The sequence below is a fragment of the Gallinula chloropus genome (assembly GCF_964237585.1).
Source record: "Gallinula chloropus genome assembly, chromosome: Z".
Lineage (NCBI taxonomy): Eukaryota > Metazoa > Chordata > Aves > Gruiformes > Rallidae > Gallinula > Gallinula chloropus.
This window is the reverse complement of record NC_140089.1, coordinates 70,335,739-70,362,032: the sequence shown is the minus strand read 5'-3', so window position 1 is coordinate 70,362,032 and position 26,294 is coordinate 70,335,739. Positions and strand designations below refer to the sequence as shown.

At 41.3% G+C, this 26,294-nt stretch overlaps 1 protein-coding gene across 1 annotated transcript; it reads right to left on the bottom strand.

Annotated features, from left to right (window-relative positions):
* Positions 1-3,703: 3,703 nt before the first annotated feature.
* On the bottom strand, positions 3,704-26,041 carry CDC20B (cell division cycle 20B; the record flags this gene model as incomplete). Its single annotated transcript, XM_084278509.1, has 12 exons — positions 3,704-3,861; positions 7,467-7,584; positions 8,406-8,531; positions 9,571-9,799; positions 12,568-12,662; positions 13,282-13,478; positions 14,598-14,708; positions 18,526-18,625; positions 22,471-22,592; positions 24,100-24,316; positions 25,352-25,478; positions 25,974-26,041. 12 exons carry the CDS (start codon positions 26,039-26,041, stop codon positions 3,704-3,706), a joined length of 1,668 nt encoding a protein of 555 aa, XP_084134635.1.
* Positions 26,042-26,294: the final 253 nt, after the last annotated feature.

The window sequence follows — 26,294 nt, the reverse complement described above, 5'->3', positions numbered from 1 at the left end:
ACATTCAAGCCTCTGTTACTACTGCCAGTAGTGGAAATGTGCAGAAAAATAAAATAGAAAAAAGGAGGTGAAACTGAATTTTCATCTAGGCTAGGACTTTCTCTGATCAAGAGGCATGCACCCATTCCTAATACAGCTCCACCACTATGGGATGGAGCCCATTCCAGTCTGTGTATAAGCCAGGAAAAACAATACTCAATGTCATTCTGACATCTAGAATGTAACAATTTCTTACTGCAGGTAAATAAGACAACTGGTGGAAATAAACAGGTATAAACTGCATTACACAAACCAATGCAACATTTATGCAGGTAGCATGAAGTGAAACCATACAGTGGGTGAAGACCAGGGGACTGTTTGCCAGGGACTATTTAGTGCATTTATGGGTGGAAACAGATACCACAGCTGATTTTCTTTAATCTGTTTCACTGCATTACAGACAGACAATCACTTTGTCACAGAATCATAGAATCACAGAATATCTTGACTTGGAAGGGACCCATCATTGAGTCCAACTCCTGGCTCCACACAGGGCCAGACAAGTCAGAGTGTGGGACTGAGTGCATCGTCCAGATGCTTCTTGAGCTCAGTCAAGCTGAGTGCTGTGACCCCTTCCCTGGGGATCCTGTGTCAGTGCCCAACCACCCTCTCAGTAAAGAACCTCTTCCTAATATCCAACCTAAACTTCCCCTGTCTCAGCTTCATGCCATTCCCTCAGGTTCTATCTTTGGTCACCAAAGAGAGGAGATCGGCGCCTGCCCCTGTGCTCTCCCTTGTCGGGGAGCCATAGACTGGGATGAGGTCTCCCCTCAGCCTCCTCTTCTCCAGCCTGCACAAACCAGGGGACTTCAGCCTCTCCTTGTAAGACTTCCCCTGCAGACCCTTCCCCATCCTCGTTGCACCCCTCTGGACACTCTCCAATAGCTTTGTGCCCCTCTTGTATGGCGGCGCCCGAAACTGCACACCAGTATACCTGGGAAGAAAAAAGCCCTATATGGACAATGAAGTTTTTCTCTTGTAAAAACTACTTTTGCCCTGGAGTTTTGGCTTCCCTATGTTAAACAGTGCTCAACCTTGTACAGGACTGAGGGGATGACCGCTTGAGTTTAGACATTACTAAATTTTCTGTGCTGCCTTTGGAGTCAGCCTTTTGTGCACACAGACCTGAGGTGGAGAACAAGGTGACCTCTTAGAAACATGTTCTGATTTCTGTCTGTCTGGACCTGAACAAGACACCAGGCAATGAGCTAAAAATATGGCATATTCTACAGGGAAGAAACTGGGATTTCACTTTTTTCCCAAGACTTCTTATGCTAAGCCTCTGCACTGGCAGAATGAGGCAACTATGCAGGAACAGTGATCTAATTTCAGCAACCACACGGCCTGTAGCCACAAGTATTCAGCAACATGGCCTGCAGAAGAGTTGTGAAGCAGAATCAAGCTGCCTACTCAAGTCCTCAAATTCCTGCCGTGGAAACATAGTTTTTGTCATTGACAGTAAAGGAGCTTATGTAGAAAAGAAGCACATCCACAAGAGGCACTCCAGTATATATTTAATTTCACTCTGGATCAGTCACAGTATAGAATTTAAACACACACTTAAATGCTGTCTCAGACAGGAGCACAGAACAGAGCTATAGGTCACACATACAAGACTCAGAGTTATGGGCTGTTCATTAGTTCTACTGCAATCAGTGACTTCTCCCACTTTTAAATACTAAGTTAAAATACTTCTGAGCAATACAACTTGACTACTTGATAGCAAACAAGCATAATTAACTAAGAAATGACCACTTCTCAGTGTGAAATAAATATATTTTCCAGCTTTGATAACTGAGCATCCAACAAAATATGCTTAGGTTCAATATTGACCAGCTCCTTCCCCACCACAGCCACCCAACCTGCGCTGCACCTCTCTTCCTGTACTTGGCAAACAAACAGCATTTATGTACCATCAGAGGAAAGAGGGAATTTCTGGAAGAATGCAAAACATGCATGAGTAAAGGGACTAATTTCACTGCTTTTTTTCCTATTCAAAAGACAAAAGATGTTTTTAACATTAAAAAAAAAACCACCTCTAAATGATTTCAAATACTATTTTGAATCAGATGTAAATAAGATTTAAATCAGCTTTTAAATGTTTGATAAAATCTGCTGTAACAGTCATGTACATATGAGAAGACAGGCACAATATAAGTTATTTTCCATTCTTAGACATAAGCTTCTTGATAGTCATTTCTCAATTGGTAATCAATAGTCCCACTTTCTAACCCACTTTGAAGACCACACGGGTTGACGTCAGAAATGAGCAGTTCAGTGGCAGATTTATTGTAAGTTAACATCTTACTGGGTAAAAAGACAAGTGGTCTCAACCTTTCAGACCTAAAGTTAGCAACCATGTGATGTAATAACAGCAGATGAGGTTTTTAAAATTATGAGAACTAAAGACACAACAGTTTCACATCCATTTCCCAGGACACCTGTGCCCCTGCTACCTTTGCCTATCTCTTTTCATGCATTTGATCACCAATTCATTTTCCATCAGCTGACACTGCTCTACTCCCCTAAACTCCCATTCTTCAGCAGCTACAGAAAATATTCCAAATAAATTTCTGGCAAGAAAAAGAAAAATCCAAATAACTTGAGTTTCTGAGCTCACAGGCAAGAGTGAATCCATATCCCCTGATTCTTTTCATTCCTAACAATCAAAGGAAAGCCCCAAAGGCATCTGTGGATGGAATGTTTTGAATAGCCCTACTGAGCTGCATCTGAATAGCATCCTGACATCCCTTCTTAGCCACAGGCAGTGTACAAATCTTACACAGGTAAACTTATGTGAAACTCGCAAGCTGGTCCTTCTGAGCACTAAATACAATTAGTAAGAGGGCAGCAGCTACCAGGTGTGCTGCCACCCAGAATTAAACTGGTACCCTTAAGGAATGAATAAACCAACTGTTGTGTATGATCTAAACAGCATGCTGCTTTGACTATGTCACTCATATTAAGCTGTTGATTATGCTTAATAATAGAATCATTATGCAATTATTTGTATTTTCAATTATTGTCAAACATAGTAGGTAAAGTTTAAGGAAAGGAAACAATTCAAAATCCAACAGGCAGCTTTCTAAGTAAGCTAGTCGTCATTAACACTACAAAAACAATACAGAATTCCTAAGAAAATCAATGATATTAAAGTTATATATTTAACCTAGATCTCTAAAAATATTTAGACAGATTCTGTACTGTGATCTATGTGATATATAAAGCAATACAGTCCTCTGGACTGGTCTTTGCTGATCCTAGCCTTTGAATGATTCAAGGCAGTTTACAGAAATTGGCATGTGGCTCCCAATGGGGACACTGAGATGATGTAAAATTACTTACAAGACTCATAGCTAAAAGCAGGACTTATGACTATGCTGACACTTGACACAAGGTGGATTCCATCCATGCTTGCTAGTTTAATGAAAACAAATATAGTGTTACTCTTCAGAGTTAGAATTTTTTTCCTCTAGGGTAAGTAAGAAGCAACTAATATTTCATATGATAGACTGACAGGGAAAATTGCTGTCTCTTTTTTTTTCTCTTTTTTTTTTTTCAAAATTGTACTGGTATTTGCATGTTTCCATTGGAAGGAGCACAAATATTTTGAATTACTGAATGGGCTAAGTACATTTAATCACTTGCTTTCAAGGAAAAGAAGTCATGAGTTCAGATAGCCATCAGTAAAAGCGTTGATGCTGTGCTTGCTCTCCCCAGACTCATGGCATTTCCACAGACAAGCTATCCCATCAGCTGCAACAGAGAAGAGCCTGTTCTGATCTGGGCTCAGGGCTATATGCAGGACTCTGCCTTTGTGACCTGTAAAATAAAATATGTACAAAAAATGCAAAGATACATCACATTTCTACACTGATTATGGCAATCACTTTCACCACTATCACCCACATCAAGTACTGTTCCACTTTTACTATAGCAGCTCAAAATGCTGCATACAGTGTGGGGAGTTAGCATTACCTATCAAATATTTTCACATTTACAAAGAGCTGAAGGTGATGTTTTCTTATTAGGGAGCGGGTTTTAACTCACATGACTGCACCACACTGAGAAGACATTTCTCTGAAAGAAGAACATTGAACCTGAAGTCTTGATTCTCCACTGTATTTACAGCATCGATCCCATCTGTGTTTGGTAATGTGTTTCTCTGCTGAAGTTTTCCCATCTGGCTGCACATGCCTTGCAGGCAGTTTGCAGCTTATCCAACCATCATGAGACAGTGTCTCCAGCTGCTCAGTTATTAATGTTAAGATCTTTTTAACAGTCATCCCACTGAATAATTTATTGGAATTGTATTGCCTGTAGTTGTAGTAAATTTTGTGAGCCAGATATTGAAAGCCAGGACCTACCCCAGTCTAGCAGCACAAAGAAAGTACAGAACTCATTAATCTGGTTATACAAATATCTCCCTCAGTAGAAGCAACAGGATTTGAATTGAAGGCAGGAAAGAGTCTGGCATTAACCTGAGATTGTTGAGACCTGTATTTACTTCTGTTCTTCTGTATCATCTAGCACAATGTCATTGTGAAGCAAACCCATGAATGTTTTAGGCACACAGGGCCATGAGAAATTAGAAGCCTTTTTTTTGCTCTAAGTTACTGGGCATTAGGTTCTCTGATTGGACGAGTTACTGACAGTAGCTGAGCTAGTTACCCAAGGGGAAAAAATAAACTTTGAGACAGTCTATCTCATCTACAACAGACCAGATGAACCACATCCTAAAAGGAAGTGTGAATATATACCTGAAGTCTTGGGTGACCAATTTCAGTGAATGCAGGTGACATATGTCCTCCCATCATCTTCACCTGAGTTTTCTATAAACACAATGGGGTAACAATTCTCTAGTTCAAAGTAATATTGTGAGGATAAACACGTGAGGAACTGTGAAGTCCTGTGAAACCGTGGTACTTCTCACAACGGTACCTGATGAAGATCAATAGGTTTGTTGCAGATGGACAGTCTGGCCAAACTTTGTGAAGCTACGACAGTGTTTCTCTGGTGCCACTGTGTCAAAAAGCAAGTATCTGCTGTCCTGGCAACAAGTAATGTGTCCCCCACCTAAACCTGGTGACTAGAATTTTGACAACACTGATAAATTATTTCTAGCAGAGATTTAATTTTCAGGTTTTGCTCCTGAAGTATACATGATCTTTGAAGTATACATGAAGTATACATGATCTTTGTCAATCCTTAAAACCATGAGTTTACAACTCAGCAAATTCTCCACACTGGCTCTATTCAGTGTTTGTAAAAACTCCGAATAGCTGGAGATGTAGTCTTTGTAGGCATCCAAAACTACCCACATCACTGACTGAAACCTGTTCAAAACTGGAGGCATCCAAAACTTCACATAATTCTGACTGAAACCTGTTCAATAGGTTCAGTCAAGAAGACATGAGGGTGTATAGGGAGAAATCAGAAAAGTTTAAATTACCCATTTCCATGTTTTCTGAATGGAGAGGACTGGGGGTTATTTCACTGTTTCAAGATCATATTCAGACACTTTTCAAATCAATTACATTTTGTTTGCTTGTGTTTTCTTTGATCTACAACAACTTCCATAAGGGGAGGGCATTTATATCCAAAATTAACCTTTCTTCCTAGTATATTACTTTAATAGTTATATCAGAAGTATCTCAAAAATGGACTCAGTACTATAAAAAGGTTACCATCTTCCAGTTGTTAATCTGTTCTGCATATGCCCAGTAATAGGCAAATTGAACTCCTAAAATATACCACAGTAGCTGACATTGGTAGCTGAGGTCTTCAGCATTTTGCAGGAGGATTAAGCAATGAGATTTAGTTACAATTTATCTGTTAATTCCTTTGGTTGTAACACTTACATGGCTACGGCTGCCTGAGGCTGATTTAGCACCATCTCACAGTCATCCATCAGGTTTTTTTCTGACCAAATTTTGACAAACTGACAATTACTTCCAACTTCAACTGCTTAGAGGAAGGTAGTAACTCTCAATAAACAGAAATATATATGTGAATTATCAGGTCTTTGTGGCCAAGAAAATCAGTTTCTCTTGCAGACAAGTAAACTGAATATGAAACAGACTCACAAGTAACCCCTCAGCTTCACCAAATTACCAATGCATTTTCTTGACGGTAAGTGTTTTTGACCATACACTATCCTCAAAGGTTAAGAGTAAATCTAGATTTCATTTCAAATAGTATACTCAAGACTTACAAAGATTTGAGAAACCTCAAGCTACAGTAGTTAAGGCTAATGATCATGCCACTTTCCAGGTAATTTCTCAGAACAACACAGGACATGATCTGAAGAGCTATACATGAATAGGGGTAAGGAAGGAAAAGCAGCACAGACAAGCAGAATTACGAAAGGATAATGGGTAATCACTCTGCTGTCTCTGCTGCCCTCTCTCTTTGCTTCAGTTCTCCTGTGCTTTTCTCTTACAGGCTAGTGTTGGATCCAAGCCCCTGGTTCCAACCAAGTCACTAGTTCCAAGGACAGCATCCCAGTATAGCTGGGATTTAATAGATCAGAATTTAATAAATGCCTTCAATAGGGTACAAAGTGGTACCAATAGCACCTGTAAATACCAGCTGTTTGGGTAAAAAATCCAAAGCTTCTTTGGCCATGTGAGTGTGGAAGAACAACCATACTTGTGAAAACACAGCCAGTGTGCAAATAATTTTTCTTTTAACTTCAGGTGCTTCTATTGCACCACTTCAGATAACACTAAAACAAGTAAAACTTAACAGACAGGAATGACAGCAAGCACCAGGAACAAGAAGGCTTAATAGCAAGGAAGAAATTTTATGTGAGATTTTTTTTATGTAGAGCCCTACAGCTCCATGGACCAAAACAGAGCTGCAAGGGAACTCCACTTCCTCTAGCTGTCAGCACAGTACAAAGGAAACACACTGCACCAGATTGCTTCACAGCCAGAATAATTCATTAAAACCCAGACAGCTCTAAATAACATATGGAAATGTATTTCAGATGTCATTAGGAAGCTGGTTCAGTATCCTTCCACAATGAGCTGCAAAATTGAAAAGGCACATCTAGTTTACATTATCTAGAAAGCCATCAGGCTATTGGAAGTAACCTGACATTAGCACATTAGTAAGTCTTAGGGAGAAGTGGAAATCCACATCCTGCACCTGGGATGACCTTAGAAATTGTAGAAGAGAATCCCGTCATTAAAACCAAGGAATTTTACAGAAGCAATCTGTACTATTATCTTAACGTCAGTCTTTACAATCCCATGTATCAGGCTTATGTGCACGAATGCATGTGTGTAAGCCAAGGGAGGATGTATAACTTTTAACTGTTCTTTTAACTCTATTTTATGTAAATGCATAAGGTATGCACTTGTAAAACCACACTGATTAGACAGACAATTGAAACAGTTTAAACTATTAACTGAAATACTTGCCATAGAGTTCTGATGAATTGATGAGCATGGGATACTTCCATATTTTCATCTGATTTCCAGGAAGGCCTTGTCCAGTTATCAGTTCACTGGTTTTGGGCAACCAGAGCAAGGAACAAATCTACTGCAATTTAAAACTGCTTTAGTTTTCAGAAAGGGTCAACATGCACCATTTGGTAGATTTGAAGTGTTATCTACAATGTTTAAACAAGCTACTGAGTAAAGGTCCCAGCAGAACATTCACTTATTTAGAAGGATCATTCCACTCCTCACAATCACAGAATCATAGAATGGTTAGGGCTGGAAGGGACCTCAAAGATCACCAAATTCCAACCCCGCTGCCATCGGCAGGGACACCTCTCACAAGACCAGGCTGCTCGAGGCCTTGCAGTACAGTTGCCTTATTGTCCTAACTAGATGTGGCAATAGCATATCAGTGTAAAACCAAAGCCCTTCACACACATCCTCAGCTAAGCTGTAATAGCTCCAGGAAAGTCAACAGCTGTGCTGATTTATTCCAACTGAGAATCTGTTCCTCTGTCTCCTAATTCAAACTCCACAGATGGATGTTTGCCCTCTGACTCTTACACCTCACCCAGCACATTGGGAATTTTCCATCTCCCTCAACATTCTCTCCACATCAAGAGTTTTGGCCAAAACTATTATTGACAATACAGAAAAGATGAGAAGCGTCTGGCTGCGAGACCACCTCCTCTTCAATCACTTCTGTGTGGAAACAGAAGTGGTGAATGAGGAACAACAAACTGCTTCTGAGTCCAATCACACACTGCAGCGCCGAATGTAGCACAACTGCACATCCAGAGCAAATCCTGCTGTTCCTCTGACCGCAGAACCACCCTCCAAGTCCGTGTGAGTTTGCCAAATGAGCACAGCTACCCAAGAAGAGCATAGCCTAAGTATGCAGACATTCCATCATTTCACCTGAGAATCTGTAGCTGCACTTTGGATTATTTTCTCACGCTTTATGTCCCAGACACGCAAAATCCCATCTTTCATTCCACCCCCTGTAGCAAGGATGTTGGACTGCCAAGGACACCAGTTCACAGCCTGAAAAAAAAAAAAAAGCAAACAGATGCCAGAACAGACTAGGAGGTTAGCTGAAAAAAAGCCAGACTAGATTTTGCTTAAAAACTTAGTTGGAAAAATGAACTGCAACAAGCACCCAGAGCGTATCCGTGGCTTTTTTCACCCTACACAATGCGCTTCCTCCATAGACACACAGCAGTATAGAATCCCAAAACTCCAAAGGCTGCTTCCTTTGCCACTGCTTCGCTGTAGCCTACACTGTCCCACACCTCAGATTCACACCTCAGTACCAGAAGAACCCAGCAGGACACAGCCTTACTGGCTAAGCCAGAACACCACAGGAGCCTAAGAAACAAGACTTACAGGGCTCACAAGAGGCATGGTTTCTTCTGAGATATTTCCAGGACATGCCTAAGGCCTAGACCCTACCCAAAAACAACCTGTTAAAAACCGAATTCCGCCTATTTCAATAACCTCCTCTGAGCCTGTAAAACCAGCACTTCAGGCCAGCCTCACATTTTTCTGGGAGGATAAACAGCTGCAGTCCCCTGACTCTGACATCCTCTCTCCCACACAGAGTGGGACTTCATCATAAAGATGAATAATCTAAGTTGTCTCATTTCCACTTTCCTACTTTGAATTCTTAGTTACCAGCAATGACATGAAAATATAGGCAGGAAGGCAAAAGAAACCTGGTATTTAAAATAACTTCCAGAGAGAATTTTCCAAAATTAAAAAAATTTAAAGGTCTTGTTTGTTAACTTGTAGGTATTGCACCACCAGCACATTACATGCAAAACAGAGCAGAATCTGAAGATCTTACTTCTATGTGACATATTTAAAAAGGCCTACAAATCCAGCAAAATTTACAGATCAAAGCACTGGCAAACTTGTCTGTGATATATAAGGAGAACTGGTCTTAAAATTAATTCCATCACAGTAAGGGGAAAAGAAACTAACAGAAATCAGTGAGATAAGTTGAAAAATTCCCTAACTGTCCACATCAACCATAATTTCATGAGATCAAAAATAGAAAAGCAGATATTCTTTCTCCATATACCTTAACTGCTGAGGAATGAGGTAGGGTTTTCAGTGGCTGTGACTGCAAATTGACACCAGGATCAGTAGGCCAGATATTCAATATACCATCACTAGACCCACTTGCCAGCAACTGGTTGGTTAATGACCATTTCAGGCTGCAAATGCTCTTTTTGTTTTGGCAAAGAGTTCCAACATGGTGCTGAGCAACCCGAACATCATGGTGATGAATAAATCCTAGTCGTGATCCACTGGAGATGAAAAAACACAGCACAGGTTTTATGTTAAAGTCATCACACTGATGTTTCTTCAGTGGTTTCAGAAGCAAACCACATAAGAGTCAAATGAGTCTGCAGAACGAGTATATCGGCAGAAGGAAATACCAACCAACTATCAAAAGCACACCCTGACTGTAGGTGTCTGACAACACAACGAAGCCAAGCAGCTCATCAGTCCAAACCAGACCTGTTCTCTCTCACGGTTTTCATTTCCCTGAAAATGCACTGCATTGTATGCCACTGATCTGCACCCTGTTCAACTGTCAAGCCATGTCACGTTAACTCTTCCTGTTCTTCATGAAAACGGTTTTGCAAGATGATTTTGGGCATCGCCAGCTATGACTCCATGCCCAAAAAAGAGCCAGTGTAAAACTGCATTCCCCTGGAAAACAGCTTTCTAGTTATTAACAGTGTGTTCTTTGGTTCTGTCCCTTCTCATGTCCCCTTTATTCCTCCCACTTCAAGGCTTGAAGAAAAACTGCACAGCTTTACACTGTTGCAGTAATTAGCTGCTAAGAGATGATGTCTGGTTCTATAGGGAGTATCATCAGCCTACCAAAGGAAGGAAGACATACCCTGCCTGGATATGGGGTTTACACATCAATAGTATAGCTGAACTGAAAATACTGAAAAAGCCTTGCAGCACATTTTCTCTTCCTGTCTTTCTAAGGATTATGACACATGTTAAAGCATGACAAAACAGAAGAGCTTTCTGATGGAAATTCACACTTCCAACAATTCTGATGACACTAACAAATCTGCAAGTTCAATACCACCTTTCTAGGCATCTGAGAAAAAGATACCCAACATTACAGGAATAGATAAATTACAGCAATAATTGACTGGACACTTTCCTATACTGGCTCTTTAAGACTTTCAGATGCAAGTTGAGTGATTTGGAAGCTCTAAAAACGCACACACAGAACTGAGTGATTGCAAAAAAACCCATTTGGTTGTGCTTGTATTATGGACTTGCCAATCTTTTGAAGATCACAAAAGAACTAAATATTCCAACCGAGCAGTGATCCGGTGAACATTAAGCACACCTTTACAGAAAATACCTGTGAAGATACCTGACAATATGTGATTATATGCAGACATTATTTGCATCCTGAAGACTTATATAGATTTTTCCCACTAAATAATAAGCAGAAAATCTAAAAAAGAGAAACAGAACTGTATTGCCAGTGTTGGCCATATTAAGTTTTTCAGTAATTCTAATGGTATGAGTGGGAAGGAACTGGGCTCCTGAGAATCCTGGCTGAAAGGACATTTTTCCACTTGATATAAAAAAAACCCAAACGAAACCAGAATTGCTTAATTTTTACACAAAATATAGCATCTACTTTGCTAAAAGCAAACAGAAGAACAAATTATGATGGGTTAATCCACGGTACTGAAATTTACTTAGAGGTTCATGACAGTGTGGTGTTGGACTATTTTTAACTACATAAATTAACATGTAATCCCGAAGTATCAATTGTCCACAGTGAATTCTACTGTAAGAATGCTGCTCTTGTCTTAGTAACAATGAATATTAACTCCATGTGTTTTTTTTTTCTACTTATACAGACATTTTAAATGTTAAAATGGTTAGTTGCAAACCTAGCAAGAGAAATAAATAGCTCAACCTAATCTGTCAAGCATAACTATGGGTCATATGTTCATGCTGAGTTTTGTCATCAATTTCTACTCATAGATATCCATACTTGAAGCTTCTGTTGTTTCCAGTCCTCTGGTCAAGGTGAAATGCAAACTGAAACTAATGCTTACTATAGTAAGGTTATGCCACTTGGCATTGGCAGGATGCATCCTTTTAACTTAACCAACCCAGCCTACCTACTCCAGCAACAGCATTTCATCAACTGGTTGTTCAGGTGGTATCCTCGTACACTCCACCAGCAGACCTAAAACAATCATAAGCCAGAGCATCCTGTGGAATCAAAATAGAACTAGCTACTAGTTTCATTTTTAATTTAACAACAAAGTCAGGCCACCCTTGCTATTTTTTCTGCATTTAAGTAAAACAGACTATCAAGCTATTTTAAAACCATGAAAGTTTCTATCATGAGAAGACTTCCCTCAGCCCCTTCAAGTCTGAGTACAAGATGTGAAACAGAAAGTGGGAGGAAAAGACACAAAAGAGTATACTTGATCTTTGTCATCCAAATCCCCATAATGAAATGATTCCTAAACATAAAATATTAATCAGTTAGTGTAAAATTCATTCCTGGCAAAGCAAACTTCAACCACTTCAATCCACTGAGCTGTGGATAACATTGAAACACACAACTAGAGAGATGTGCAACTTTTAACAGCTGTGTTTCACGTGCATCTGAAAAAACAGGTCTTGGTATCACTGGAAGGGCAGTGTAAAATACATGCCCTCTCCCTGCCTCCAAGCAAGCTGATTTTTTGTATTCTAGACCCACTAGAGACACCATCATTTAAAACTCAGCCTTCGCACAAAGCCAGAGCCACAGCCTTCACAACCTAGTGAAACTTTAAGTGGTGAAAGCTTTCTGGGAGGAGAGTAAGAGACACTGAAGTGGCAAGCTAAATACCCTTTAGATGCTTTCCTGCCATAAAGTAAATCTACATGCAATTTCTGAGATGGCCAGTAAGTAGAGAGACAGGACAAATCACCTTTCAGCAAAGCCAATGAAAAAAGGCTAAAACAAATGAGACATTTGCTGAAATAAAAGCAGCAGTATATTCTGGGGATACAATGTACAACTCACCTGCTAAGAATATAATGGTTCCAGCTCAGAGCTCCAACTACAGATAGGTGACTGGACATATTTCTCAACCTCTTTTTGGCTTCAATGTCCCATAGCTGACAATCCAAAACAAACAAGAAATACCAATTCAATAACAACAAAAAAAAGTGGCCTTTGGTAGATTCAGACTGCTGACTCGGGACTGCAGCAAGTAGGTCCCCATATTATCTAGCATCACAAACAAGGTCCCATAAAAATGTCAGCAGCCTGAGAGGGATGTGTGTCTTCAGACTGAAGTCAAGTTCTCATGTATGAATCGATAAGGAGAGTTTTGGATTGAGTTCTCAAGGCATCTATCACTGGAGTGATCTTAGCAAGGAAGATACAAGAAGAAAACCAGTCTATGCTTAGTAAAGTAAGTTAATAAAAGACTTCCTCATTCTGGTGAAAACACAAAGCTGATTTTCTCTGGACAACTGAATCAGTAATTCAGTCATCAATTTTTTAGTGGTTTCAGAGGTTCCATTACATATAGATATCACTGGATGTCACTAAGCTGGTCAGTAAGGTTCAGCATGATACAAGGAAGTGCTAAATATATTGTCTCCAGCAGAGTTCTTCTGTAGTTTAGCCAATCTTTTTGTTTCCTTAAAAAAAAAAAAATCGGTATCAAATTGTCTTGTGGCAACTTTAACTAGAAATGAATAAAGACTGAACAAGTAAATAATCTAGTACTTGCACTTCTCCATCACTGGTGCCAATTGCAAGGCAAGTTCCTTCTTTTATCCAAGCCAGAGATGAAATGTATTTGGAACTGGAATTCAAATCAATGCTTTCAATGGCTTGAAGAGTTCCTCCATTCCAGATGTGTGCAACACGCCCCACAGCAATAGCAATGAGATCTTCAAGGCTCCAGTCCAGGATGTTTAGATCTAGAGGATTAAAAATTACTGCAAAAACAGGTGCAGGTCATAGGATGGGGTGAAATGAAGTATGGTTTGGGGGAGAGAGGGTTGGGTTTTTTTCAGTAACTATGAAAATCTTCAAGAGAATGCTTCTATGAAACCAGTACTAGCAAGTATTACTCCTAATGAAGGAAAGTATCTCTAACAACCAAAGGTCTTCATAAGGCTAATCTCCACAAACTGGCATGATTACACAGCAGGAACTGATGTACAAATCTGTATCACCCTGCATTTTGGATCACTACAAAACTCACTTCGTAATTTCTGCCACCAGAAATCATGTTTCTCCACCAACAGCTACAGTTCCCAAAACACCCTTGTTCCAAGGTGATTTTTGTTACTGAGAAAAACATAGGAGAGCCTATGTGCTACACTCTGTCCAATATCCTCAAGATAATAACATTTATGCTACAAATGATAGGAAAAAAAGGTGCAGAAAGTAATTAGGGAAGTTCTGCTCCAGAGCTTGCTCAGCAAGCGTATGATGGAAATATTGTTTCTGCTGCCCCTGATGCTAGGAGCACTGCACGTGCAGATCTTACCAAAGCAAGTCAATACAGTGATTAGATTTATATTCCCTGCTAAGTGAGGGAGGCCAGAGTAAGTTGGTACACAACATTTAATACTAAGCCAGCACATTCTCCTCTGTCAAGGGAAAACCTCAATTGTCCATTTGGGGCAGGTTAAAAGTCACCTTGTGTGACCCCAGAAGCACGGAAGATTGTTAGTATAGGTGTCGTGGTTTTACCCCAGCTGAGAGCTGAGATCCATGCAGCTGCCTGCTCTTTAAAGGAAAAGAGGAGGGGAGAAGAGGGGGTGGGGGGGAGGGGTGATATACTAGATCTATAGCTGAAGGAAACCTCACAAGAGTTAAGTAGCATTGACTCTAGTGTTTGGTCAGTCATGACTCCATGCTGGAACAGGCAGTTTTCAAAGATGCATCCTCATAAGGAAAATTACACCATGTATGTGTCCTGCAGAGCTTCCATTTTATGTGAAGGAGACATTCTTTCACCATCTTTACTGAATCACACATAAGAATTACCAATCTCTGCAAAAACCACCACAATGAAGAAACTGACTTACAGTAATCGTTGCGCAAGCCAGTCACATGGAGCCTCGCTGCTGGCTCCAATGGTAGGGAAGGCTTCACGGTGGTAACAGCTCTAAACTCATTCTGGGTCCCCTCTTGGCATCCTGTATTTGAAAATTCATCACAAACAATCATACATTATCACTATAATTGTCTCTCCATGGTCCAGAGGAGACCAGAAGGGTATCATTTTTCCTGGGTAGGCTCAAATGACTAGACATGCTGAATTGGGTAAAAGCCACGTTTTACCACCTCTTTCAAACCTCCATCAATTTAGCCAGACAGAACGGAAAGTATGGGCCACTGCATTTTGTTTAAATTGTACCACAGCCCAATAGAATGTCATTTTTGCCCTGGTTTTCTGTCAAAAGTTGTTAGTAGCAGAATGTTTCATACGTGCTCTCCCACCCCAAAACCCCCTCATACAGCAACTACCTGTTTTGCTTTCTGGTGTTTGTTTCCCACCAAAAGGTCCCCCCCATTAACACCTAACCACAGGAAAAGGTTTTTAAACCATATGCACTTTGATCACAGCACAGTAAGCTTGTGACAACACCTAAGCAAGAAACAAAAGCAAATACACATATGAGCAAGCACAAGAGTCATCCTTTGTGGTCATTGTCTACATCATGTTGCAAAGACTCGTAAATATCACAGAGAAGAAGCCAAATCATTAGCACTATGAATCACTAAATGCTAGATGTGTAAGAAATTATCCTTCTGCAGAGCAGAAAGCGAGGTATTCATATTTCTGTGCTTTTCTCTGTGATTTGACTTGCTTTATGAATTATTCTTTAGTGTGGAGTATTTAGGATGAATATTGAAAGTTTCAGGGGCAGAAGACATTACTTATCTCTGCAACTAACCTCTGTTTAAAAAAAAAAAATCAACCCTCATGAAGTTTTTGTACTCTGTAAATTAAATAAAATCCTGTGACAAATTATGGAGAACTCATTTCACTTAGTTTTTCTGTATTTTGTTCTCAATTTCTTCCCTAATGCAAAACTCATTCTGCAAGACAACAAACATTTCCTCTCTCAGCTGTGGTACTCCCTCTCTCTCCCAATAAAAACTGAAGATGAGCAAGTAGGCCACAGTGATTTTCTTCAGTATATAACATTTTGTGGAGTTAACAATCTATCAGGCTTGCAGGAAGGACATTCTCAGACCTGCCCAGTGGGATATGCAACATTGCATCTTAATCCTAAAAAAGTCTAGTATCATGGAAATGAGATTTCTCTGTACAGAAAAATCTGTATTTCTAATATCTAGATTTTTGGGGGTTTTTTGCATACTTTGGCAAACCTTTCTGAATCCAGCCAAGTTAACAAAATTCAGGAAATATAAGGCACTTAATTGTAACAATTTGACAAATGGTAACACTTCTGAAACACTCTGAAAATGTATAGTCATTAACATTGGTGGCTGGTATTAAGCAGAGAGATACAAAGGATGAAATCATCTCTGTAACTCCTTTCAGATTTCTCTTCTCTCATGAGTAGTTCATCTATCTCAGCTCCATACTGATCATGCTTTCAGCTCTATTCACGTGTTTCTTAGACACAGGAATGTGCATAACAGGCTTTTTAGTTAGTGGAAACTGAGCTTCATTTACACCCTTTTGTCTTATTTTGGCGGGGTACTAGCAGATGCCACTGACTTTTTATAGGATTTCAGCTCTCAGATGCTGGTATCACTTCTCTAAGTAAGACTTGGGAAGTGGTAAGTAGTCAGTACTGTCTTATCAGACCACTTGATCAACAAGGAGGGTGGGTGGCATAAACCTGTTATTCCTGATACCTGTACTCATGTTAAGAGAAAAACCACTGTGACTAATCCTTATACCATGTCTCTTGACTGCTCTGAAATGAGTCTTATTTGCATGGAGAAGGGCAACAAAGATGTGTGTAGATACATAAAATATATACGTATATATTTATCACATAGCTCCCAACTACTTCTACAGGAGCTGAACTCCAGATTCATAAAGAAGCTGTTCTTCACTGTTTTCACATGAGCATGAATCAGGCCATGATTGACAAAAAGCTGTCATACACAGAAATAGCCACATCACTAAACCAAATCATCTGTCCAAGACAGAACACAAGAAAATACTGGCCTGAAATTTGAATGAACTGACACATACTCGAATAACTCTGGGAATATCTGTATTATTTCACAGGTTAGCTACTCACATCCCACCTGTTTTCCAATCCCCTGATCCATTCACAATCCATTATGCTCATTCATTCCTAGGATATCTTTTGGAGCAAACTAACCAACTCCCCCATATATGAAAGCAGAGACAGTGCCAGAGATAATGTGCTCCAGCTACCTTTCCTTCCCTACAGGTAGGAGCAGTAAGACCCCACCATCCCTGCATGTCTTGCGTGCTTGCTGCAGTTTTACATGCCCAGGTTCTGGTAGAGAAGAGGGACTGCAGAGATGGCTGCTGCAAGAAGCAGCTAGAAGCTCTCTGCAGGCCACAGAGAGTAAACATCGGCCAATTCAAGCCCAGAATTGCTGCTGACCAAGCCTGAGCCAGTCGGTGATGGTCACAGCACCTCTGGGAATTGCACTTAGGAGAAAAAAAAATGCAAGCAGCTGCTTTTTGCCACCAGAGAAGGGAGTGAGATGTAAGGAGCTGTGCAGACACTAAGGGCAGGGAAGAAAAGGAGGAGGTGCCCCAGGTGCTGGAAAGAAAGATGCCCCAGCAGCTCGTGGTGAAACCCATGGTGGAGCGGGTGTCCCCCCGCACCCCATGGAAAAGGCCGAGACCCCACCTGCAGCCCATGGAGACGCCCCACGTTGGATGGAGCAGGTGGAGACATACAGGAGATGCTGTGACCCACATTGGAGCAAGCCCCTGCCAGCACTTGCAGCCCATGGAGAGAGACAGAGACACAGAGACAAGCAAAGGAGAGATTTGCATTGGAACAGGTTTGCGGGGGTGAGGCTGGTGACCCCAGGAGGACTGGGACTGAGAGACACTGTGATTTATGACTGCCCACCAGAGCAGTGACCCACACCGGGGCAGCTGGTGAAGAGCTGAAGCCCCGTGAGAAAGGAGTCACGCTGGAGAAGATCGTGAAGGGCTGTCTCCCCTGGGTGGGACCCCACGGTGCAGCAGGGGAAGGTTGTGAGGAATGAATGCCCCACCCCGGCCAAGAAGGAAACCAACTTGTGAGGAACTGACCGAAGCCCCCCTTTGCCCAGTCCCTGCCCCTCTTTGTGCCACATTGGAGGGGGAGGAAGGGAGTGAAATCATGACTAAAATGAAGCCTGCTAAGAAGAGAGGGGTGGGGAAAGCTGCCTTAAGATTTGGTCGCACTTCTCATTACCCCACTCTGGTGTCACTGGGTGTGCAGCGCAGTGTAATGAATTAGTTTTCTTTCTTTATTTCACGTTGAGTCTGTCCTGCCCGTGATGCTGATTGTGGAATGATCTCTCCCTGTCTTTATCTCAACTCCTAAGCCTCTCAATATATATTTTCTCCCCAGTCCAGCTGAAAAGGGGAGTGATGGAGTGGCTTTGGTAGGTGTGTGGCCTCCAGCCAGGCCTAATCCACCACAGTGCTACAGTCCACATGATACAGATTCTGATATCCTATGCCCATTCAGCAGCACAACCCCACACTATATCTGTAGGATTCTGAAACATAAAAGCTGAAAGGAAACAATTTTTCAGGGCCATCAATCCATCAGATGTGGCCCAAAAGGGACCCAGGTAAATAGTAGAGATTAACCACACAGAAGTGGAATGCTATCTCTTCACAAGCAGAGGGAACCCTACAAGTAGCCCCAAGCAGCGCAGATGTCAGCCGCTTTGTATGAATCTGAAAGACTTGCTGGAACAGGTAGACGTACTTGCTCTACCTTACTGTGGAGCATACATGAGAATATCTGCTGTAATGGAACATACCTTTCCAGATGCAACTGGTATTTTCACAGACCTTCATGTCACCACTTTCTGAAATGCTGTATCCAACCTCCCAGGCCATTGGAAGCTGAGAAGAACATTTCTGCCAATACATTGAAGTGAAAGCATGATTGAATGAAGATCTGTTGGTAAACATGTTTAAGCATCATGGGTAACACAACTCCCATTAAAGGGCTTGATACTTATTACATAAAAGCTTCAAAACAGCTTGTCTTTCAGTTGGGAGATCAGTTACAAATACAGTATACCAGTGTCCAAATCACATTCTTCAATTTAAGCCACCATGTTGCCTTCTATAAAACACCAATTCACTACCAATGATCACACAGACTTCAGTAGGCAGTTTGAACAAGGCCATCTTACCAGCAGAAGAGGTCCCAGGTTCTGTACTACCACAGGTCACCTGCCAAACCTTAGTGCCCTCTTGTCCTCTTCTGAACTGGTATTTGGGCTAATTTTACCAGCACACAGTGACACGTTTTCTGTGTGCAGACAGTAAGTGTGATGCCTCAAGCTTGCTCTATGAGGGAAGATCAGTTTTGTAGTGCAGAGCCACTGATTCCAGCATGAGACCTACTAGATGTCAGAGATCCTCTCTCAGACCAGAGTTCCAGAGCCTGGACTGCGTAATTCCATTACTTACAGTATTACAATATAAAACTGAGAACATCTACAAGATGTCTCAGAGGAGTAAGATTTTTTTAATCACATTACCATTTCACTAGGTGTCAAACCCAATGATACAGCAAAGATTAGAAAAGGGAAATCTGATTTTTTATTGGAACCTTTTTCTTTAAAAATTGCCTAGGCCTTTAACCAAGATTCAGGCAAAGGCTCAGGTCAGCTTACACAGGATATGAATCTCTTCATCAATCCCTAGTAATACGTATTTCATCACAATGTTCTCTGACATGGATGCTCTAATGCCAGTTGTCTGCTTGGTCTGTAATTCTTTGTTTACACTCAGGTAGAAAGGCAGCTGATGTTTTTAGCACCCACTCAAGCTTAGTATGTTCTTCATCCAATGCCGGTTCCAGTCACATTTAGTGTTACTCTTCTCCAAAACTCTGTTGCAATCAAGATAGGATACAAAAATGTAGCTGGGAAAAAAGTATTCCTCATTGTTATATCCCAAATATTCTATAGCAGACTTTCAGCTGTGAGAGGCATTTTCTGTGCAATTTACATAGACAACTTGGCAGAGAGCTAATCAGATTGCTGGGATCTGTGTCCCTCTAAAGTAAGTGCTGACATTTCTGTGGAAAACTGACTGTGTGTACAAGGAAGTAATCTTTTGGCTCACAAACAGACCACACACATTCAATGGAATGTGAGAAAATTTTATTTTCAATGCATCCCATCCCTTTGTGCTACCAGGCAGCACAAATTAAACAATCATTAATTACTATAGATAGACAAGATTAATAGATGTTTCCACATGGTTTTAGGAAGAACTTGGATTTTGGTCATCCCACAATGTTATCTCAAAGAACCCCACATCACACTTTCAGGAAATGGTTATGGTCCTTTGATGTAAAACTCTGAGTATCTGAGTTCTAACTCAACTCCTGCTTATAAATTACAGTGTGATTTTACACATAATTCATATTGGGACCAGTACTGTTTAGTATCTTCATCAACCACAGACAGTGGGATCAAGACCCCTCTTAGCAAGTTTGCAGATGACACCAAGCTGAGTAGTGCAGCTGACACACCTGAGGGATGGGATGCCATCCAGAGGGTCCTGGACAAGCTGGAGAAGTGGGCTCATGTGAACCTCAGGAGGTTCAACAAGGCCAAGTGCAGTGTCCTGCACCTGGATTGAGGCAATCCCAAACACAACTACAGACTGGGTAGAGAACAGATTTAGCACAGCCATGAGGAGAAGGACTTGGGGGTGCTGGTTGATGAAAAGTTCAGCATGAGCCAGCAATATGCACTTGCAGCACATAAAGCCAACCATGACATGGGCTGCACTGAAAAAAGCATGACCAGCAGATTAAAGGAGCCCCTCTTCTGTACCCAAATGAGACCCATCTGAAGTACTGTGTCCAGCTCTGGGGTCCTCAGTACAGCAAAGACACAGACCTCTTAGAGTGGCTCCAGAGGAGGGCCACAAGGAGCACCTCTCCTGTGATAACAGGCTGAGATCGTTGGGCTTGTTCAGCCTGGAAAAAAGGCGGCTCCAGGGCGACCTTATTGATGCCTTTCAGTACTTAAAGGAGCATATAAGAAAGACAGGGACAGAGTTTTTAGTAGGGACCATAGCAACAGGGCGTGGGGTAGCAGTTTTAAACTTTTTAGAAGAGTGTAGATTCAAGCTAGATATAAGTAAGAAATTTTTCATTATGATGATGGGGAAAGACTAGAACAGGTTTGCCTGAAGAGGTAGTAGATGGGACTCTGATCAAAGTGATCTAGTTAAAGACGTCTCTGGTCATTGGGGAGGGGTTGGACAAGATGGCCTTTAAAGGTCCCTTCCAACCCAAACCATTCTGTGACTCTATGACTAAGAGTGAAGACAATGACATGTACTCATCTTTCAAAAGACATTACATTTTGAGGACAGAAGAATGTTTTACACACATTACTTCATGTCAAGTCCTTATATCACAAAAATGTTTTATTAAATTTCTCTGTGGGGTAGATCCAACTAAGATTACCAAAGCCACTGATTTTAACAATTCTAAAATTCACAGACTCTTCCACCAGACCATGGAGGGGGGGCCTGGAGGAAGAAAGCACTGTTGAAAGGAGGATTTTCCAGACTACTTTACTTATTTAGAAAGGAAAGTGCCTGAAGACCAGGTTTCCCAGAACAATGTAAAAGCATGGTCTTTTTTCAACATCAAATGACCTTCAAGAGTACAATTGCTACAAGATATCAATCAACAAGCCTGTTAGCCAACTTTCCTAACACTACCTCCTTTTCTTAGAAGTTGAGCTTGATACCCTCACCCTTAAAACTAATTAAGGATTATAAGCCACAATAAGCAAGGGCGTTGGAACTGGAGCAATCAAGGAAATAAAAGTACAAGACAAAGCATGGTCACTGACTAAAAGTTTACAACTTAAGATATGAACAGTCACAAATAGATAACTCTAAAATAGAGAGGTGGTTTTGAGTGTAAGGTTATGGTAGTAACTTTTACTAATATAGACAAGTTTCACCATACTTTAAATGAGAAGTTAATTTTCAAGAAGTTAGTGAACTGAAACAGGTGGGTGTCTAGAGCATAGGTTTATTTAAGATGACCAAAAAGCAATGGATAATGCCCAAAAAGAAAAATACACTGTGTCACTGTCCACTAAGAAAAACAAAGGGAAAAAGTGTTCAGCAATAGAAAATAACATCTAAATGGGAAGTGACTGAAGTCTTGTTTCACATGATAGACCAATTCCATGTGTTCTTTCATACTTGGCCAAGAATCTGACCTTCTACTGTCACGACAAAAAAAGTTTCTTCTCAGCTACCTTTTGGTTAATGTTTCACAGCATCTCCTTCTGTCTACGTGACAAAATGAACAGCTACACCCTGCATAACAGAAGAAATTATATTCTTCACACATAATGGTTATTAAAGCAAGTGGAAAACTGAGTCATTCATATTCTTCGTGTGTATTTTTTACAATGTATGTTTTCCCTGAGAGGTAACAAACATGTCTTGAGGGCTTCATTAGCTTGTTTTCGATTTTAGTTTGCAGGACAATAATTTGGAAGAAGGGGAGAGAAGCTGAAACAACTATATGATGAAGCAATTGCTTCTGACATGTCTCTAGCAGATGTTCCCTAAATGGACCTCCTCTCATTACTGTTCTCCATGCCAGTAAGGTAGTACGCATATAACAGATTCCAGACCAAAGATAAGGTAAAAAAAGGGAAGTAAATACCTCTCCTGTGCATGTGAATGAATATTGCATTACTCACCTGTTTCTTTTCCACTTTAGCTATCCTGTTATTCCACCCTCCCAAGCCTTCTACCGCATGACTGTTAGGTAGAGTCACGACAGCTTTCATGATTGAGAGCTTCTTAGGCACCTGATGTGTCACTGGAAAAACAATTTTACAGGAAACAATGTCTTTAAAAATATATACATGCTGATATTTTTCAAGTCCTTTTCAGAATAGCACTGATTTCACAGTAGCAGAACTCTGGAAGCATGTCTGACATATTAAGTGGGATGATGGAAATACCAAAATTTGAATCAGACACCCTGCTTTCCTTTTGTCAGTGAAGACAAGACATTTCTAGAGCACTATTCATCTTACCCTAAAATTGATGTCTATAAAAGGTCAGGTTGATCATTCTCTTTATGAAGAATGCCTGTTTACTACTGCAGCTTATATCCTGTCTTAGATTGACTGGTTACACAGGATCCTACCTCATACTAAATCAATATCCAATTTCCCAGAACCAGACAGGCTTTCACTACTGCTAGCAGAGACAGCATGCAGGAATTTCTGTTGTAGAAACTGAAATAGGGAAGACTTTGCCTTTGTTTAGAACCTGCATTTCCTGTGGAGCTAGGCATGTCTTATTTATCAGCTCTGGTATTCTGCTTAGCAGAAGACAGAACTACACTTTCTAACCAACACCCATGGCATCATAGAAAGACTAAACAGCATCTTTTATTTGCTAAGGATTTCAATCAAGAAATAAACCTTGTTTAGTTCCCTAGATCTTCCAGGAAGCTCCTCTTGTACATGAAACCCTTCCCCACTTCATCCTGGCACTGGTGGAAATAGGAATCAGTTCAAAAGCTCATTTAACCTCTGCTCTTCCTCTGCAGAGAAACAGCCTCCCCTAGAGCCAGTTCCTCTCCAGAACAAGTAGAGAGAGTAGTGAAGGTTTGATCTGTGCAGTGAATGGCCCTCAGGTGAGTTGAGTGTCACAGCCCCTTGGCTGCTTTCCCGTGTAAACACCTGAAGTGTGGAGGAGAGACAGTGACATAGGGCAAGCTTCTCATTCAGTGAGCGTACATCATACCACATCCAGGTATGCAGACTGGTTCAAGTTCTGCAGTTAAAGCTAAATCTGCTGTGGCTGTGTGGAAAGGTAAAGGAGAAGCAGAAGGAGGGGGACACAGACCTATGTGAATTCTCCTGCACTCCTGTCAGTTATTGTTAACTATTCTGGACACAAAGGTGCAGAAATAAACCCCATGCATTGCTGCGGCGCAGTGCAACAGGCATTGCTTGGCTGAGAATGACTCTGTTTTCCCTCTTTCCTTTCATGCCCCTTGATGTCAGCTGTCTTGTATGACTGCTGTCCTAGGTGGTCTGTGTACTGGTAACAGGCACCCTGGGCCCAGCCTTCCTCTCACAACAGCAGTGCACTCCTGCTGTGAGGACGCTGGCTCTGAGCTTGCTCAGCATGAGAAGGCCTGCACAGGCTGCAGCTGCTGCTGCACACTGCCACGCCCAGAGCCCCTGACAACTGGAACACGGGGGAACACCAACCCACACCTTACACTAATTTCCGGCTCCAGGTTATTTCAGAAGCCCCTGCATGAGGCCACACTCTACAGGGAACTGGTCCCTTGCATCCAGTCTGACCTGGAATTTTCCCGGGTGTACTGATGAGCCGGGCCGTCCCGGAGGCACAAGGATCGCTTAGGCAGTGGGCCCTGTGCCGACCTTCCGCACCGCCTCTGGCGTGCAGCTGCTGCCATCTTGTGACAACAGGACTGCTCGCAACCGGAGCCCTGGCCGCCAGCTTCTTCTTAATGGAGCTCTTAAAACTGGAGTACGTGGTCCTTTCGGAGTCTAGAGCCTGCACAAATCGAGACAGAACGATATAAAAGTGACTCTGTCCCTTCTCACCATTTCAAGTTTTCTGCAACGCTGAGGTGGGCAGAGTGTGGAAAAGGAAAAAGGATGGTGGGCTCAGGATGGCTCCCACATAGAAACAAACAAATGTATCTGTACGCTCACAGACAAAAACCGAATTTATGCCATTCAGGCACTGGCCTTTGAAAGACCCAATGTGCCTTCAAGGTGTTTAGCATAGGGTCTTTCGTCTGTTATTTCCTGAGACATAGGCTGGCTGGAATCAGTCTGGTTTTCTGAACCTCACGCAAGGAAGAACTTTACTCCCTTCCGATTTCTGAATCCTCTCACCGCTGCTGTGGCTTGCTCATGTTGTTATTTTGATGTTATTTTACACTTCCTAATACATTACAGTATAGTAAATAAAGATTAAATGACAGATTTTTATTTCTTACTTTCAAATTCACTCTCATAGCAGTTTGTACCAAAAAAAATCAAACATAATAATGTATCAAAATTTGAAATATAAGAGCCCTGCAATACTGAACACAAGATTGTGGTTTTCAGACAGTTTGAAAGCAATGTTTCAGGGAAAAAAGTGAAAGTAACAATAGTAAGGAAGCACAGCAAGTATAACCAGCTTCTGGATCATTATTATGTACTCCTGTAAGTATTTACAATATACCAAATCTTGTAATTTTTTTTTTAATTTCTGAAAGATGTATTACAAGCATTTGAGACATTAATTTAGACATCAGGTTCTTCCATGATTTTATGAAACCTGATCATTTCAGCACAGAAGTCAGCTCCTTTTCTGTCCCCACTACTAAAATGCCATGCTCACAGGCCTCACTGCCAAGCAGAGACCAAGCCTCTGATCACAGCAAACACCCGTACAAACAGTAGTATTTCACAGCATTTCCCAAGCATTTCTCAGTTAGAACTGTGTGAAACACTCTCTCTACATAGGCTTGTTGAACAAAATTAACATGGACTTCAGCTGTTTGGAGAACTTTATACAAATGATTGAACATAGCACTGTGTCATCATACAAATCAAGGATAGTTGATAGTTCAATCATGATGTCAAAGTCACTGAAAAGCAACAGACCCCAGATTCCAACTTCAGAAAGTCCCATTCTAAATTCATCCTTCAAAGTGTAGCCTCTAAGAGCCACAAAAAAACCAAAAGTGATAAGAAAAATGAGCAAGACAGAAATCAGTGGTTGTTATGACTGGGAGAAGGTCAGCAGAGACTGACAAGAAACACAGGCTGAAAGAGAAGTAATAGCTTAGAAAAGCCCTAGAACAGAAATGTAAGGAGGACAAAATAAAATCTTAAAGCTGAGAGGAGAGGGAATAGCAAATATACTGAAAGAGGGAAGAACTGAGCGATGGAAGACATGAAAAAAGACAAGAGAAAATTTGGGGATTTCTGTAACTGAGTTGTAACCACTATGTTCATGCACCTTTATAAACCAAGAGCAACAAATATTTTTAAAATACAAAGTGATAAAGGCAGATAAGACTACAGACTCGTGTGGGTCTGAAGGTCAAAGTGTCTTTCACAATTTCCTCAGCAAAACACCACTGGAGCTGCCTACTTTAGACAGGCCTGAAGCTGTAAACAGGGTGATTTCAGCCATACTCCTGGCCTTCTACCTGAACAGTTGGACCCCAAACCGGTTCTCCAAGTCTGTCTGGTAGCACAGATGCCTGCTGCTGATCATGTCTGTTCAGGAACACCCAAGTGGTCCAGAGGATGTGCTAGAATAGCAGCACAGACTCACAAGGGTCCCCAGCAGCTCTCAAGACAGCGTGCAAACACTAGAGTATCACACACAGGTGAGTGAAGCAGTAATCAGCATCTCTAGGTGATAGGCGCAAACTTTTCATTCCCCTGCACCCCAAGAGATTTCTGTACTTTAGTAAGAGCTCTGAAGCCCAGCAGACACAGTGCAAAATTAATTGGCCGCTTCTGCA